The 16,889-nt window shown below is 38.9% G+C and overlaps 1 protein-coding gene across 13 annotated transcripts in view; it reads right to left on the minus strand.

Annotated features, from left to right (window-relative positions):
• TCF4 (transcription factor 4) overlaps window positions 1–16,889 on the minus strand; it is a 349,712-nt gene that overhangs the window by 26,022 nt on the left and 306,801 nt on the right. For 9 of the 13 annotated variants that reach the window (XM_042911450.1, XM_042911447.1, XM_042911452.1 and 6 more), the window contains 5 exons: window positions 15,026–15,158; window positions 7,192–7,259; window positions 5,963–6,041; window positions 3,303–3,379; window positions 378–581 (listed from right to left, as the gene is read on the minus strand). In XM_042911450.1, the coding sequence (XP_042767384.1) occupies window positions 378–581; window positions 3,303–3,379; window positions 5,963–6,041; window positions 7,192–7,259; window positions 15,026–15,158 (561 nt within the window). The remainder of the gene's footprint in view (window positions 1–377; window positions 582–3,302; window positions 3,380–5,962; window positions 6,042–7,191; window positions 7,260–15,025; window positions 15,159–16,889) is intronic. The other 4 variants (XM_042911451.1, XM_042911449.1, XM_042911459.1 and 1 more) reach the window with 1 other exon arrangement.

The raw sequence follows: 16,889 nt of genomic DNA on the forward strand, positions 1-16,889 counted from the left end.
AAGACCATCACGTATTGTATGATTCCAGTGATAGGAAAGATCTAAGATAGGCAAATTATACAGACAGAAAGTACATTAATGTTGCTAGGGTCCAGGGAGAGGGAAGAATAGAGAGTGACAACTAATGGGGATTTCTTTTTCTTTTTTCAGGAGGTAAAACATTCTAAAATTAGACCGGTGATGGCTGCATGACCCTGTGAACATACTAAATAAAACACATGGAACTGTACACTTTAAATGGGTGAATTACATTGAAGTGAATTATATCTCAATAAAGCTATTTAAAAAAGAACAAAACAGCAGTAGTAGTATTTATACTTGAAATTCTAATTCTGTTAGGATCAGTAATTAAAGAGTCTACAAATGCCATCACTTACCATGAGTGAATGTCTGTTGGCTGAAAGAAGACCGGTTCCATACCCTGAGCCCAGACCACCCATTGCTCCATTATGAGAAGGTCCAATGATTCCATGCATGTCCCCATGACCACCAGGCATAGCTGTGGATGGGCCCACTGCATGATTCCGGAGAACGTGAATAGCATCATCCAGTCTTTCTAAGCGATCTTCAATTCGGCTTTGCTGTTGATTAACAAACGATGCAAAATTGGATTTAGTCTGAAATGTATGCAGAGGTTATAGTAACAAAACTTGAGTTGACACAAATCATCCTTTGAGGTTTTGAATATATGTTTCCAATGAAATTTATTTCATTAAAACAATAGTAGATGGTGACCTTCCTAGAAAACTAGTAGAAAATGTTAATGGTGTATCATAGTGTTATTTGTCATGAACAAAGTAATCTTCTAGGACATTACAATGTACATCTGCTATACTAGGTTGCATTTGCTTGAAAGAGAATTTAGATTTACTTTAGAACAAAAAAGTCTATAGAATGTAAGAAACATTGTAGCAGGCATTGGTTAAGGATTTCAAAAACTTAACAATGAAAAGATGATGCATTTATAGTTTCCCAATTAAACGATCTTCTTGGATGCGTATTTCCTTCATCTCCTCTATAGCATATGATACAGGGCTACGTATCAAGTCAGAGACAGGTAAATGCATACAGACTATAATTTCTTATTGAGTACTATCTATTTTTACCAGTGTGTCTTGTTTTCTATCTATTATCACCAGCTTGTGTGTGTGTAGAGGAGAGTAGGAACTCAAAACGGATATAGAACAAACATTAAAAAAATGTTGTCCACCAAAGTGGTATGAGATTTCACGACTGAAGAAGCACAAAGATGTGAATTAACTGCTTACCAGGGGCTTCTAATTGATTTCAAAGCCCTTGCTCTGTATAAAATTCACCTTATAAAACTAAATTATAGAATTCAAAACCAAGTAACTTTTTTTTTTTCCATCCCAGCCACTAAGATCCTAGTTTTCTGCAACTAGGAAAGGTTGATACTATAGAGTTTGTGAGGAAAAAGGACATGTAGATGTGTATGAACCTTTTTTGGTATGATCAATAATGATATCAAATAAACACCTGCTTGTCACTTTCCAGTGTGTGTTTTAAAATAGGCCATCTCCCTGGCTCTTCATTCTCCACGTGTAAGGCAAGCAGGGAAGGATTACCCCTTCCATACACATGTGCGAATGAGGCTCAGAGAAATTAATTATTAACTACTCAGTGTCACGATGCTGGGAAATGGTATAGTGAAGGGTTGAATCTAAGTCTTCGGACTTCAAATCTAGTGCTGCTTTGTACTGGGTCCTGCTACAGTCTGCTTTGACTTCCACTGGGCTGTGCCAACAGATGTACTACCTCCACTGCATGAGAAAAACAATTTCTAATTATTTTATACTGACAGAAGGAATGTGTGTCTAATACAGTTTGTCTACGGTACAGAGCATTTCTGATCTGGTGGGCTTTGGTGTTAAGGGACCTCCCGTAAACTCCTAGCTGCTACTTATGAAATCTTTGACAAGGTACTAAACCTCTTTGAGTCTATACCTCGTAATTTATAAAAATGAGAACGGTAATACATACTTCCACATGTCAATGTGAGCATGAAAGGAAGTAATACACGTGCCTATCATCCTTTCTGGCTCACAGCTTCCTTGTGGGGAGAGCAGTTTCTCCTTGTGAATCCCCTCGTGAGTGTTGGGAATTCAGAGGACTAAACCCATAGTTCGTAACTACAAACCTAGACTTCATGGCTATACAGTGGCACATAACCTAGTTTTGACAGCTGGGTCCCAGAGAATAACTGATGGAGGTAAACACTTAAAACTACTATGGGCTCTCTGGAAGTGGGCTGCGGGTTAATTAATTAATGTAGGCTAAGCAGGTAGTGCATACGTTTGTCCTGCCCTGTGCCTGCCTTTATTGGCCAAAATGCATGGCTGAATGATTCCACACTACAGCAAAGAAGACCACAACCAAGGGGGAAATCCACCTTTGTATTTCCATTTTTAGATTTTCCTTAATTTAAACAGTAAGCCAAAACAGAAGAAAGGAAATTCTGACCTGCTGCCAAGACATTAAGTTAGGCAGGTATCAACCAATCAATGCCTCTTCCGTGTTCTATCTCAAAATATGGATGAAAAAAGGGAAAACCATCCTTGAAGGGCTGAAGACCTCCTTGCTGCTACCTCTCCCCATTTGATTCATATAGCGACCGAATACCGCCCAGAGCAATGTTATTTCATGCACATTTTCAGCCACATCCACCATGACTTGAGAAAGACTACAGTGTCAGATAACAAATCATCATGGGATGAGTACTTATAATATTAATTGCACTCATGGAAATTTTCAGCTACTCCCTAACGGAAGAGCAGACATTTAATGACATGAGTCGATTTCTAGAAGAACCAAAGCGAACATGGAAACAGATGGCAGACTTCTTATTCAGAGGTGGAGAGGAAAGCCCTTACAAGCCTGCCACTCTGGAAAGTAAGGCAGAGGTCTCCTGATCTTCAAGTGTTCCAGCCACGCAGCTCGGCGTGACTCCAGCGCTCTCCTATCAGTAAAGTGATTCAATCGTTGACAAGGATCTTTCCCAAAGACAGACGGATGCCACTCTCTCTCCAGGATTTTTAATCTCTTACCTGGCCCTAGGTATTTGGAGCCCTCGGGCTTACAGCATCTGGGTTACAATCTACAAACAGCAACAAGTATATATATATATCTAGTCTAATGACTCTGGCTCTAACCAAACTCGTGTGCTTAACATTAGTCTAAAGTTCCCCGCTAGTGAAATAAGAACCCTAGAGAGTCAACTAGACGCAAAAAGAGAAAGGTGGTATACGAAGTGGCTAGAGGAGAGATTAGAAGATGAGACTTACCAAAGAGTGTAAGGGTCCTTCATAATTAGGAGATGATGAGGCCTGTCCTCCATTTCTGGACCAAACAGCTGTGCCTGCTGGTATTAAAATGGAGGTTACAGTGAAATCTACATAATCTGAAAACAATCTCGCAGACATTTTAGACAGTCCTTTTAGAAACAGCGATGCTGAGTTTTCACTTGTACAATAAGGTAAATACATGTAAACTTCCCATACAAGAGTTCCGGGACAAGGAAAACGTTTTCAACTCAGAATTCTCTCAGGCTTCTTCCTAAAAGGGTACATTTAACTGGTTCTGAATTTTAGCTAGACAATGGTTCCTACCAATGGTTCACAGATGGTAGTGAAGAAAAGAGGTCACTACCATGGTCAAGCCACTTTTAAGAATGCAAAGGGGGATTCTGTTACACCTTCGTTCATGCAAGGCCAGTCTGTGGAACCAAAATTCTCTCACCAATGCAAAACAGCACTGCTACGGGTTTTAAAAATGATCCTTAAGAAGGATAAGCCTTCCAAATTTTTTAAGGGAATAAGATTAGTTGGCAGTGATCCACTAAACCAGAAATTTAAGAATTCAATATAACAACAGTAATAAGTAGGTAGTTCCTTCTGAAGAAAATGATTGTTTTGTGATTCACTGAACTTTATTTCTGCTACAGTAAATATTACATGTCTAACCTGCAAAATTAAAACTACTTTTCAAATTAAAATAATGCATGCTACATGTGGAAACTAGGAAATCATTCAAGGAAGAAAAAAAAACCTAGGATCTCACCGTAATCTTACGCCCTGACATGGTTAGCATTTTAAAACTCCTTTCTTTCTGTCATTTCTGGGTGTGCATGTATGTGTATTTTTATGCTAAATAAAAGTAGGACATTTTGTTCAATTACTTTTAGTGACAGAATATGGACAGAGCCAGCTATTTTCAGTGTGAAAATAGCAATTTATCCGCATATTTACATCTTCATAAAGTTCTTTCTTCCTAATATGTGGTCTTTCATGGTGTATTAGCAGGACCCCAAAGCGGCCTTTTCTCTGTGTCTTCCACACGCCGCATGCCGCTCAGGTTTCGGGCATTTGTGGTGTTTTCTGGAACGATTTGTGCATCACAGCTTTCCTTTCCTCTCTGGAAGTGGACCAGCAGAACGGTGAGCAGCGGATTCTCGCCGAGCTCTGGTACCGCTGCTCCTGCAGCCTCAGCAAATCCCACACCCGTTCTGGGCCCTAGTCGGCTCATCTGTAACATCAGAGCATCAGACTAAAATAGTCGCGCTCAAGCCTTATTAGACTCTGGACGTTTTTCTTTTTGTTCCCCCAAACTATAAAATAGATGAAATCAGAGCTGCTTTGTTTGAAATAGGAAACTTGGAGTTCTCCCTGCTCAGGCTCCCTCACCACCTGCCTCACTGGGCTAGATGTTGTCTCTGCTCTTCTCTCGCTCTGGACATTGACTCCAGAGCCTACCGGTATAATACTGACCCAGGGGTCTATAATAATTCTAAACTTCCCTTTCCTTCCTGCCACAGGGAACGTTTCACGGTTGTTCCATTATCCTCTTAATACCATCTCTGCTTCCTTGCAGTTTCAATTCTGTCCGTCTGGACGGGTGGACCTAAAGGTTCGGCTCTCCCTCTCTATTCTGTGACCACCCGCTCCGTGTGAACGGAGGCTTGGAAAAGGCTGACATTCGGTGCTACCTAAGCCACGGCCATCACCTCGGAATTCAAGCTCTGGGCAGTCTGAAACCTCCCATTCTTTACTAAGGAACCCAGTGTTTTTAGGATGGGCACGTGAGTGCCATAGGCAGGGAATAACAGGAGGCGAGGAGGCGACAGTTAGACAAGCGACTCCACTACAGATACAGTAAGGTTGGGTTTCAATCAGGTATAGATGCAATTTAGGGTTTTTTTGTTTTTTGTTTGTTCGTTGGTTTGCTTTTTTTAGAAGCCACATGTCCTCTTTCCACAGAACAGAGACGTGCACCGGATGGGGCCTTCTGGAAGCATTTATACTAGAAGGGCAATGAGCCTCTTAATTGGAACTCTGAAAAGTGAAATGCTTTACTAACATAATTCAACAACTTATAATTTTATTATTTGAAGCCATAGGTCACGCTCATTTGTTATATTTTAAAGGCAAACATCTCCTTTTACTCCACACAGTTACTTCCCAATTTATTTACAAAATTATAGTTTTCCTCAAACATGCCAGTGACGTGGGTTTTAAAAAGGGAATGTGGAAAGTCTAAAATTTCTATAGGAAATGATCCTTTTGAACTGTCTATATTTGATGACTATATAATTTATATTCATATTCCTGACTGTATTAAGTGGGCTTTCTCATCGGAGATGACTTGTTGGGAGTAGGTTATTCTGTTGAACATCTTCTACAGAGCTAAGATCAGTTTAAGAAGCGAGTTTTCTGTAGGCCTGTGTATTCTAAAAACATCTAATTTTTAAGAAAACTTTTGGATGTAAACGGCTATACTTTCATACGGCCGTCTCTCTCTCCCCCACTCCTTTCCATTTGTCTGTTTGGAAATGTTATGTGTTGCGCTTTTGGAGGGAGTGAGTTTCCGCCTGCCAGACCAGGAAGCGTGAGAGGGAAAGCATTTTCGCAAACCGGTACCGTGGTGGGGGTGGATTTAGGTACAGTACCTGAGAGAGAAGGAGGAGAGCCGACGGGAGTTGAAGGGTTTGATGAAAAGCTGTTGTTAGTGTGATCTGGAGAATAGATCTTAAAACAGTGGGGAGAAAACAAACAAACCCTCATTTATTAGGAATAAAGAGTCAACAATTCTTTCAACGACAAAGTGTCATTCCAGTCACCCGGAAATTGCAACTTACAAAACACATGTAACAATCAACTGTAGCACCAATATTCTCAAGTGGAAACTTTTGCAATTACTTTAAATTTCCAAAATAAGGATTATGAGGTCATGGAAGATGGTATGGACAGAACTGAACAGGCTCAGCTGACTGTACTTCCAGTCCTTTCCCTCCCATGTCCTACCATCACTCTGTGGCCATGAGTAGGTCACACGAACACCCCAAACCTCCCTTTCTTACTCCATCAAATAGGTTAGACAGCATCATCCCTTATGATTTTCGTTCATTTCTTCTCCATCGTGATTAAGGCATTTGATGCCAAGGCACAGGAAGGCCCAGATTAAATATAAACTTTTACTTAGGTCCCAATGCTAAATCAAATTTATTTTATGCTCCCAATGATAAGGAAAAACCAAGTTAGAGCAACAAATCTCCACTTACATTTGCAAATGACCATGTTTAGCTTTTGAAGACCATACGTGTATACTCCCTCAGACAAACGAGGGGGTGCTACTTGGTCACTAGTGAACATGCAAGAAATGTCCCATTCTCTAGGCTCCTCGCAGTGGACGGGCAAGGCAAAGAAGCCGAGTCCCCAAGTGCCGATTACATGACAATTTCTCACAGACCTAAGTTATGGAGTTACAGTCATTGTTTTTGTTTTTTTTTTTTTAGTAAGTGCCTTTTCCAAAGGGTTTTAGAACTGCCCCCTGCAAAGTCTGTCTTAGCTGGTCAATGAGCCCCATATGATTTTAGAGAAAAATAAGAAATCAAGATAGACAATCTATACACCACAAGGCCCTGAGAATATCTGCAAATCCATAACTGAGGACTGCTTAACGACATTGTGAGGAGACAGGCTGGAGGGGTCAGCCATTCGCTGGAAGCTTCAGAACTCTCTTCTCAAATTTTCCAATAATCATTCTGCAAGAAGGCTAGCATTTCCAGAAATCTAAGCTATTTGCCATTCATTTTCTACAATTCCAAATGTCCACTTCTGCTTAAAGTTCACCCTTCCACAATGGTACATATGAAGTCCAAAGTCAATATTTCCTCACCGAAGCAAGTGCTTTCCCCAGAGCATCTCCAGTCTGGGAGCTGCCTGCTGCCCCGCTTCCTCTATTTGCTGCAAAAACAAAAGGCAGAATATGAAAAACCAGGCAGTGAGACGTCTAACAATTTTCTATTCCTGGTCCATTTACTCACAATCTAATTGCATTTTTAATGCTAATTATAACACATTAATCTTTAATTAGCATTAATTTGTTTGCTGAGGTAGATGTCAAATATATTCATGTTACTTTTTTTACAGATAAAATATAAACCTGACACTTTGGTTTAAAGATGAAGTGTTTCAGTTGCTATTACTTGGCCCCCTTGTTGCCTACGAGTAGTTAGTGGTGAATGGTAGGTAGCACCTGAAGTTCATTGCTAAGAAGTATGCAGTACTCAGGTCTCTGAAGCCCTCAAAGTTTGCCTTTTCTCTGTATTTCATACAGTCAGTAGAATTGTCTTCACAAAGAATTTATGTCTCCTTTCCATTTTTTAAAAAAATTGATACACAGTAAAACAAGGTGCTTGCTCCTCTCAGCAAAATAAAACAGGAAGTCTACAACAAGCCTGGCTTCCTAGGAGAGAAAATATTTTTAATATTTTAAATAATACATATTCTCCACATACTCAGGTCTGTGTTTACATTATAAAACCCTGAACTAAAAATCAATAAAGGTCTCAAATTCCAGAGACAAAATAAGTCTACATATTCAGAAAATTATCTGTCATCTTTTAACACTGGTATTTTTAACCACAAAAGAGATTCTGAACCAAGTACCGTTACTAAAAAGATGCAGATTCTAGCATGTGATTCAAAGTCAGCTCAATTTAACAGTGTTAATACAACACCTACAACATTTGGCATATTACATTTATTAAGGCCTCAACATTAGCAAATAGACATAGTATTTAAATAAAACCTATTAAACCCAAGGACCTGGTTTCACTATTCTGTGAAATAAGAAAAGGAAATCTTAAGTCAACTGATTAATCCAAGCAGAACTTCACTGCATACAACATAATTGAAAAAAAAAAAAAAATTCCCAGGCGTAACCTTGACCCAAGAAAGCACACTTTGCTGACAAATGTGTCATCTGCTTCCAGATCTGTAAAATGCAGTAGTCGGGTCAGATCTCAAGTGGTTGAATTCTCTGCTTCTCTAGGTTATAATTTCATTCTCCTGACTTCTGCTTAGCATAGTTAAATTATGCTTGCTATTTTTATATATTTATATGTTGGGTATGTCAGTTGGATAATCTTTTGATGTATGCTTGATTTGGTTAACAAAACCCACACCCAGATTCATTCGTTAATTACTAAAACTGAAAGAAAACTGGTAGGTGATAAAAAAGAACACAACCACTTTATGACAAAACAAAACTATTCTTTTTTATATCACAAATTCATAATATAAAAAGTATATTGGTTATTAGCACTAAGGATTATGGGTTGAAGTGCATCTTTGAAATGACGGTCAGACATACAATTGAGCTGGTGAAAGGAACTCACGGATGTCAGTAATATTAAAAATACTTAAATGTAAAAGATAACTGAAATTATTTCTCCTGTGAAAATGAAAATTTCTGCATTGAGTTCTTTAAAAACAAAAGACAATTCTAAAGAGAAAACAAAAAAGATTTTGAAAACACAGAGAGCACTAACATCTTTTTAGCATGTATTATTGATGGTATTTGGGGGCAAGTATATACATTTTTTTTCCTACAAGCAGTATTATCAAATATACCTAAAAATTAGATTTATCAGTCAAACTAATTTGTGATCTGCTTGATTAGAAAACAGATCTTTGGGAAATGGAATTTCAGAGCCACACTAGAAAAAAATTATATTATCTAACAAAAAACCCCCAAATCAAAAGAGACAAGATATCGTTTCAAGTACAAATGAACTTTGCTACAGTCGTAGCTTTGAAAAGATTAATTCTTCCTTTGAACAACTTTAAAATGAGAAGGACAAACTTTTCAAAATATATTTTCATGAAAACTCATGGAAGTGTTTTAGGAACATAAATATTATACAAGTGTAAAATCACACTTCAGAAGAGATAAGATATATCAGTAGGATTACTTTTTGTACTACAACTTTCTAACTAAACTTTCTATTAGTGCCTGTTTTATAGAGGGAGATACTAGGACTCAGGAACTAGAATAAAAACTAGCATCAACTTCTTAGCTCATGCTGTCATGAAAATGTTTCAGAAAACTACAAAGGCTACTCGTGGAGGCACTGGTGAGAACAGACTATGTTTTTCACATGAAGCCATTCTACCTTGTAGCAGCTGGAGGGCCAGTCCTAAGGGCTTAAATTTCAAAGCAGTTTACTGGGGCCAATTTGCCCTTTCAGTTGGAATGCCTTTTGTTCTGTTCCAGGAAACGCTGGAGAAGACACATTTTCGAGCCCCTGAACATGTTAAGCTACATGGGCCCTTCTCTTAAAGATTTCTCTTTTTGTGTGACTGATAGGTCAAAAGGCACAGATAAACAGAAAGTGAATTTAAATTCTCAAATGGCATAATCTTTTTTATACTGAGTAGTAATAGGTCATGTTTGGCTAAACATACTTCTAATTAAACTTTGTGCTCATCAAGTCCACTTTTATGGCTTTAATGTGACGGGACTCAATTACTGTTCCAGGCCCAAGTTTTTGTCAACTCATATTGTTAGAAATTACCAAAATTCTCATATAAAGGAACAGAGATAAAAACTACTGTTCCTACTAGGCGAAGCCTGGATTGATTTCTTGATATTTTAGCTCTAATCAATTTCTCTTGCTCAAGAAAAAAAACAAAAACAAAACCAAATCAGTCTCTAAAGTGGTAAGGTAAATATGAATGGAAGATGAGCAGCTATTAAAAGGAACTGCAATTTTGTAGGAGGATTTGAGACTGCCAGCCCCCGAAGCATTATTCAGATGGCTTGAACACAGGTGCTGTTGCTGGCTAGAAGTTGGAGCAGAAAGAAGGGTCTGGTATCTTTGGTTTCATGTGAGACCTTGGTCTCAATCTCAGCTTTGTGGAAACGGCAATTCCTATTAGAACACACCCTAATCAAAACACCAGGATGATTGGGCACTGGCCCCTGAAAATCAAAATTTGGAACAATGCGTCATCCCTTTATTGCACACCCATAACCTCAGGCTGGAAACATCGTGAAGATACAAAAGGAATAAGAAGGGCAATTCATAGTGTATTTGTCTGGAAGATAACGACAGCTTTAAAATTTAGGATTTTCTGAATTGTGTCTAAATGACCCTCGTGTTCTTAAACTATTAGAAGCAGCATACAGTGCCATGAGCTCCTCTCTGTAAGATGACAAGAGAAGGAGCTTTTCTAGTACTCTTCCTACACATGAATAAAGACTCAAATAGAGGCTATAATGCACTAATTTTTAGCAGGAGGGATTCCTAGGAATCCAAGGGGGAGGAATTGGGCCCCATGACCATGTGCAGGAAATGGACGAGAAGACTTAAATCAAACTAGTTTATTGTTCTCCGTTGGTGGTCTTTGTAACTAAGATGCCATGTCACTGCTGGATAAAATCCATATTACTCTTATGCTCTGTGCCTGTTCATCACCCAACTGTATTTGAAGGCTCAAGATTCTTACAAAAGACAAAGTGAATATTATGTGACTACTCTAATAATAAGATTACTGTGAAACCAAGTCCTCAAGGGAAAATGGACATACTGTTTCTACTAGAAAAGCCACACACTAAAATGCATCATGTCATACAAACATGTCATTAGGAGTGAACGCTGTAAGCCAGATTAATTTCATGAACCAGATAGATATTCCAGGGTAATCTTTAGCATATGTTGCATTAAATCACTCTTGGTAGTCTGTTCCTTCAACACTGTTTGGTTTGAGGTTTAAAAACATGGGAAGTACCATGCATTAGAAAGCAGGCCAGTTAAAGACTAATGAAACAATAATAGTTATTATAACCATTATGTTAGTTTTATGCCCAATTCCCTCCGAGGGGAAGAGAGTGTGTGTAGCCTCTAACAGCCAGGGGTCACACCCTGGGAATGTATACAAATGGTATTTCCCAGTGGGCAACTGGAGCACTCTTGTCCTTGAGGAGTCTAGAGGACTGTGTTAGAACAGGCAGTGCTCTCAAACCTTTAGATCAAGAAGGGGTATTAGACATTGTAGGTAAGAAGGAAATATGTAAACAGTAAAATATATAAGGCTGCTGTTCTTAGGGATTTCTATCCTCTACAAGCTGGTATCTAATAACTTACTACACTTCCTCTGCGTGCATGCTCACGTGAAGAGGCACTGGACTGGACTGCTTCTGATATACACCCAGCAGCATTACATCCAAAGAGTTTTAGGAACAAGGTTAAAAGGCACTGATGGTGGTAACTGTGGAAGACTCTGGATTTAGCTCCTCTCTAACGGGGGACTGTACCAGTTGAATTACTAAGAGTCCATGCTGTGTCCCATGCATTATATTCATATAATTCCAGGAGATTAATAGGCCCTTCCAATTCACAAACGTCTAAATAATCTCCAGAGTTTGTTGGCAAGGCTTCAGAAGAAAGTAGTGGACTATATGCCACAAGTAAAATAAACTACAATTCACTCGAAAATCTACGGATGAATGTGTCATTAAAAAAAAAAAAAAATCCTGTCATTATAATCTGGGTAAATTTTGTCTTTCTTAAGTATTTCTCAAAAAATGATATTGGGCATTTAAGGGCAAAAGAAAACAAAACAAGAAACAACGATCACTCTACCAAGTCAAACACAAGCCATCTGAAACCGTGGCAAGCATCTTCCATTTTTGAAACGCAGAGGACAGAACCAGGGGCAAAAGGGGCAAAGTGACTCCAGGGGGCTCCCTTCTGAGGGTTCTGAGCTTACATCTCACACCACGTGCATTTTGTTGCTCTAGGGGCAGGTCAGGACATTGACTGACTTCCAGGAAGACACATTATAACGCGAAACTCAGAAGTGGGGCCATGATCTGAACTGAAAAAGCAGCTAGCTTCCTAAGACATCAACGCCATTTATGAAAAGATTGCTTTGCCTTGCACTTTTTTACCAAGAAAACTTGAAAAATGTGATGTCCATGTGTTAGTGCTTGAACCCCATTCTTACGGCATTAGTATTGCTTATAGTCATTTTCTACAGAATCATGTGTGTAATCTCAAACATGTGTCAGGCTATGTGTTCCCTATTTACCAATTATTTAATTAGCTCTGTTTGTTCTTTGAGATACAGGCAATGTAATATTTCTTTATTTCCTGCATTTCAGAATGAGTGAGTATATGCCAAATATTTTCAAAAGTCTACAGATGTATCCTATTAATCCATACTGTTTGTCAGGGAAGTATCACTAACATCAGAAGAGAAATCTTCTCTTCTTGTTATACAGACATGCTGCCTTCCCTGACTTCTACCACACTCTGAAAATCCATCCAAGGCCTAGGAAAATTAAAGTGTGAAGAAACATGAGCCATTTGACAGCATGCAATACTAAGGCTTATTATCATATTTAAATTTTCCTCTGTATTTTAATATAAGAAATTGGAGGACATATTATTTTAAGAAAGAACATTCTAGAATGTTCTCCCTTAACATAATCCTTAAGTAATAACTGCATTTATGCAAGTTAATAAAGGTCTGTTCCTCCAAAAAGCTGCATTACCATGTCTACTTATTTCCTGAAAAGATTATAAAGCTTTCTCACATTCTGCTAATAGATTTTGACAAGTATACCCATGATTACAGAATAATTTATATAATAAAGTTATTCTTAAAAATCTTTTTCTGGGTTCCAGAAATCTCATGTTTTTCTCTGTAAAATTAAAGCTCTTTTATCATTGCCTAGACCTTCCTTCCACTTAAACAGGGCCCTGTGGTCTATGTACCAAGTTCACTCCCTCTTTAGTATAGAGGTGGGCCCGTCAGGATGCAGTAGTCACCTACTGCTCCACACTGTCCAGACCAGATGAAGAAGGAGAGCAGACATTCCTTTTCATCCACAGGCTAATGATGAGTCAACCATCTTAAGTAAAGCAAATCTCATTCCCACTGAGACTTGTGGCCATGCTGACCACAGCTCATGGAAAATGATTATTCCATCTCATAACATCTCTTTCTTCCCAAGCTGCGGTGCCTCTCTCCCAGAAAGGCTGTTTTGTCAATCAATCAACAAAATTTTTTTCAGACAGTGCCTGAGTATGTTTTCCTCAACTCAAGCTTTTGCTCCACCTTTATACCTTCCTAAAAAAGAAAATTACTCAAACCACAAGTAGACAGGAAATCTGCCGTGTAAGAGGATGAATGACCGGTCATCCTTCTTTATAACTAGACCTCATGACTGTAGAGAGGGGCTTTCCATTTGTCAAACCACATTGAAGTGAAATATGCTTTCCTCACTCTTTCAGTTCTGCACTTCTTTCTTTCTTCTTGTTTTTCAAATCTGCCAAAACTGCATTGATAGCTAACCCAACTTCCCCATGTGACCTCTGTCCATAGCTCTCCAAGGTCAAACTGATGCAACACACTTGTAGAAGCTTTGTTATGAAAAGCTACAAAAATGGAAACTCTTATACATTTGTTTCTTAGTGAGACATGATAGCGAAGGGCTGCTAGGTGGTTAGTCTCAAGTGTGAAATACATTATTGAATAAGCTGGGAGTGTATTATTTAGGCAGAATTATATCTGCAACATTTCAAAGTACATCTCTTCCCTTTCATCAAAAACACTCCCACATAAGTGATTCACACCACTTTCCCAAGTCCTATGGACTCTCTGAAGAAAATGAAAAACTGCAAAGAGCGAAGGGGAATAAACAGCAGGATTATTCTGCCACACATTCTTCTCTCGAAAATGAACAGTTTATGTTCTCATCAGCGACCCACTAGAAGTGATCTTGAGGCCAAGCAGGGTGTGAGTGTGAGCTAGTACCAGAGCAGTGGCAACCAGGGAAGTCTGAGGTTTTAGGAGACCCTGAAGCACCAGGCTGGCCTGCTCCTCGGAATGGCGGAGTCGTTGAGTTGTTGAAGGTGCATCTGGAAAGGGGTGGCTGCCTCCTCCCCAGCCTGGGACTCTTTCCTCCAGGGACAGCTGGACACCTGCCTAGCTCCTCCCTCCAGGGGACAGCGCCGGTGGAGGAATCTTTTGTCCAGAGAGACAATCACAATGGACATCAGGAAAAACCAGGGACGACGGCTGAGTTCTTTTGGCAGCAGCGCTCTGCTTGGCCTCAACTTCTTAGTAAATCTGCTTGAGAGAAAGCAGTAAATGCCTTCTGGCCGACTGATGCCCAGGTGTCTCCTCTCCATAAGGGAGCAAACGCTTCTTTTCCTCTGAAGGACTCCACGATGCCACATTCTCTAGGAGGTGAAGCCTTATTAATAATCTCCTGTGAATTTCATAGGAGCTAGTCTTCAGATGTCATGGGTAAGAGCCTAGCACGGTGACTGGGGCTTGGGAAGTGGTCAATAACTACTATTAGGAGCTAACCTGCCCCCTATCTCATTAGTCTTTGGCGGTTTGTCTTATAAACATTCATTTTGCTCACCGTTTGGGAATGTGAGAAGCAAGGTAGTTTGGATCTACTGAAAGCCTTGTTCAATCTAATACCTCACAATGAACAAAGTAGCCAAATTTCAGTTTCTTATGACAAAAAAAAAGTGATTATAGACAAGCCAATGCCTATTTCTGTTTGGTTCATGTATTTTCATTCAGTTACGTGACAGATATTCATTGCCTGATTGCCGTTTGATGACGAGGAGAAAAAAGAGGTCCTATATTATTAAGCCGTGACATTGACTGCCGGGGTCAGAATCAACATTTCCATGACTCACCCATTATACTGTCTGTCCCGTTGGCAGGAGGCGTACAGGAAGAGGTGCTGTAATGGTTTGTGCCACTACGATGGAAAGTGGACATCGGAGGAAGACTGGAATTGATGTCTGCTGAGGAGTGTGATGGATAGCTCTATAGCAGGAAGCAGAAAAAAGAGACCATATTCAACCATAAAATACTTAATGGGTTAGGTTTCTAATACTTCTTTCAGAACTCTTCATTTTGCAGGAGATAGCTCTTAGAATTTCAAAATATCCAAGAGTATATTTGACAGCTTTCATTTTTCAAAGAATAAAATGCAAAGACACATAGTTATTTGGGTTTGCATCGAATGTAGAAGAATACAATGGCAATACAGGACAGTGAGAAATGATTATAGTCTCTGAATCTGGAAATTACTGCTTAAAAGTATCTCTGAGATTTCAGCAATGTAAAAGACCGTTTCTACTATTAATTTTTTTGTATGAACTACTGATCAAGTAAGAAAGATTCCATGGTACAATGAATAAAACAGTATCATGACCCATGGGGTTGACATTACACTTCATCCTGAACTTCTCGACACTAAATGGTGAAAACAGTCAGCCTCAAATCCTCTTCCTGCAAAACTGGATCACCTTCCTGAATTCTAGCGAGAACAAAACGGTAAATGAAAAAATTTTAAAAGTACCAATGATTAAATACCTTTATAAATATCAGTATGTAAAACAAATCAATGACTCTATTGAATTAAATTGGAATGAACAAACTGAGAAGGACTGATTTGATTTGAGTTCTTTCTTTCCATGTCCTCCTCATTAGCAATCTACCAGATAGCTGACTATGAAAAAGGCATATCTTTACAGAATCATTTGTTTTAAGTTTGGCTTTAAGTTCAATTATTATCCTAATTGTCCAATAAGCTGCTTTTCTTGGGGCATATCACAGAGCCTGTAAAGAAGCAAATTTGTTGCTACTGATTGATCGGCTGGGGAATGAGCAGATCACTAACAGGGACATGGTTATTTACAAAAATACATCAAGCTATTTCCTTTTTCAAGATAAAAAAGTACCCTGGAAAGTCACTCTCATAGGTATCTGAATGTGTTACAGACCTGTAAAGGAAAACTATTTTGGGCACAATCCACTTTTTTTCTTACATGTAATACATTAATCAGATATGGATTTTTATTACATCATTAGTAGAGATTCTATTAAAATTAGAGATTGAATAGGATGCTAAAAGTCAGGGGTGCTTAAAGCCCAGGCATTTATTCATAGGAGTAAAACCCTGGTGTCTTGGTACTTCTGTATTAATTTTGTGAGGCTCATCTTGGGTTCTAGCTCTTCCTTTAGCATTCCTTCTAACTTCCAACTCTTGCATGATCTCTTTTCTCTGAATCCCTAATGCACTCACAGTCTGCGCTGTGCCATTTAACACTTAATTATATGCTGCCTTTCATTGCTTTCTGTTTCAAGTGCATTCCCACCTATACTGTGAACTTCTTAAGAGGAGGGAATAGAGCTTATACCTGTGCATCCGATAGCTCATGGCTGAGTGCTGACCACATAATTACCTTATACACTCAATGAACATATGGTTATCGGTTGGCATTTAATAAATAGTGGACTGAAATACTACTCATTTGAGAGAGAACTAAACAGTCTAGAAAATGAACCTATGTTAGATCTGCCAATGACATGGTGGGTGCCCTTGAAAATATTATCTCTACATACATATTACCTCTACATAAAATAGTCCAACTGAAAGGTCAACTCCAGTGAAAAGGTTGAGATGATACCTTCACCTTTCCAAGTTCCCAAGAAAATCTTTTAAACTTTTTAATTTTATGGAACTCTTTGCTTGACCCCAAAATTCCTTAG

The sequence above is a fragment of the Panthera leo genome, chromosome D3, assembly GCF_018350215.1.
Source record: "Panthera leo isolate Ple1 chromosome D3, P.leo_Ple1_pat1.1, whole genome shotgun sequence".
NCBI lineage: Eukaryota > Metazoa > Chordata > Mammalia > Carnivora > Felidae > Panthera > Panthera leo.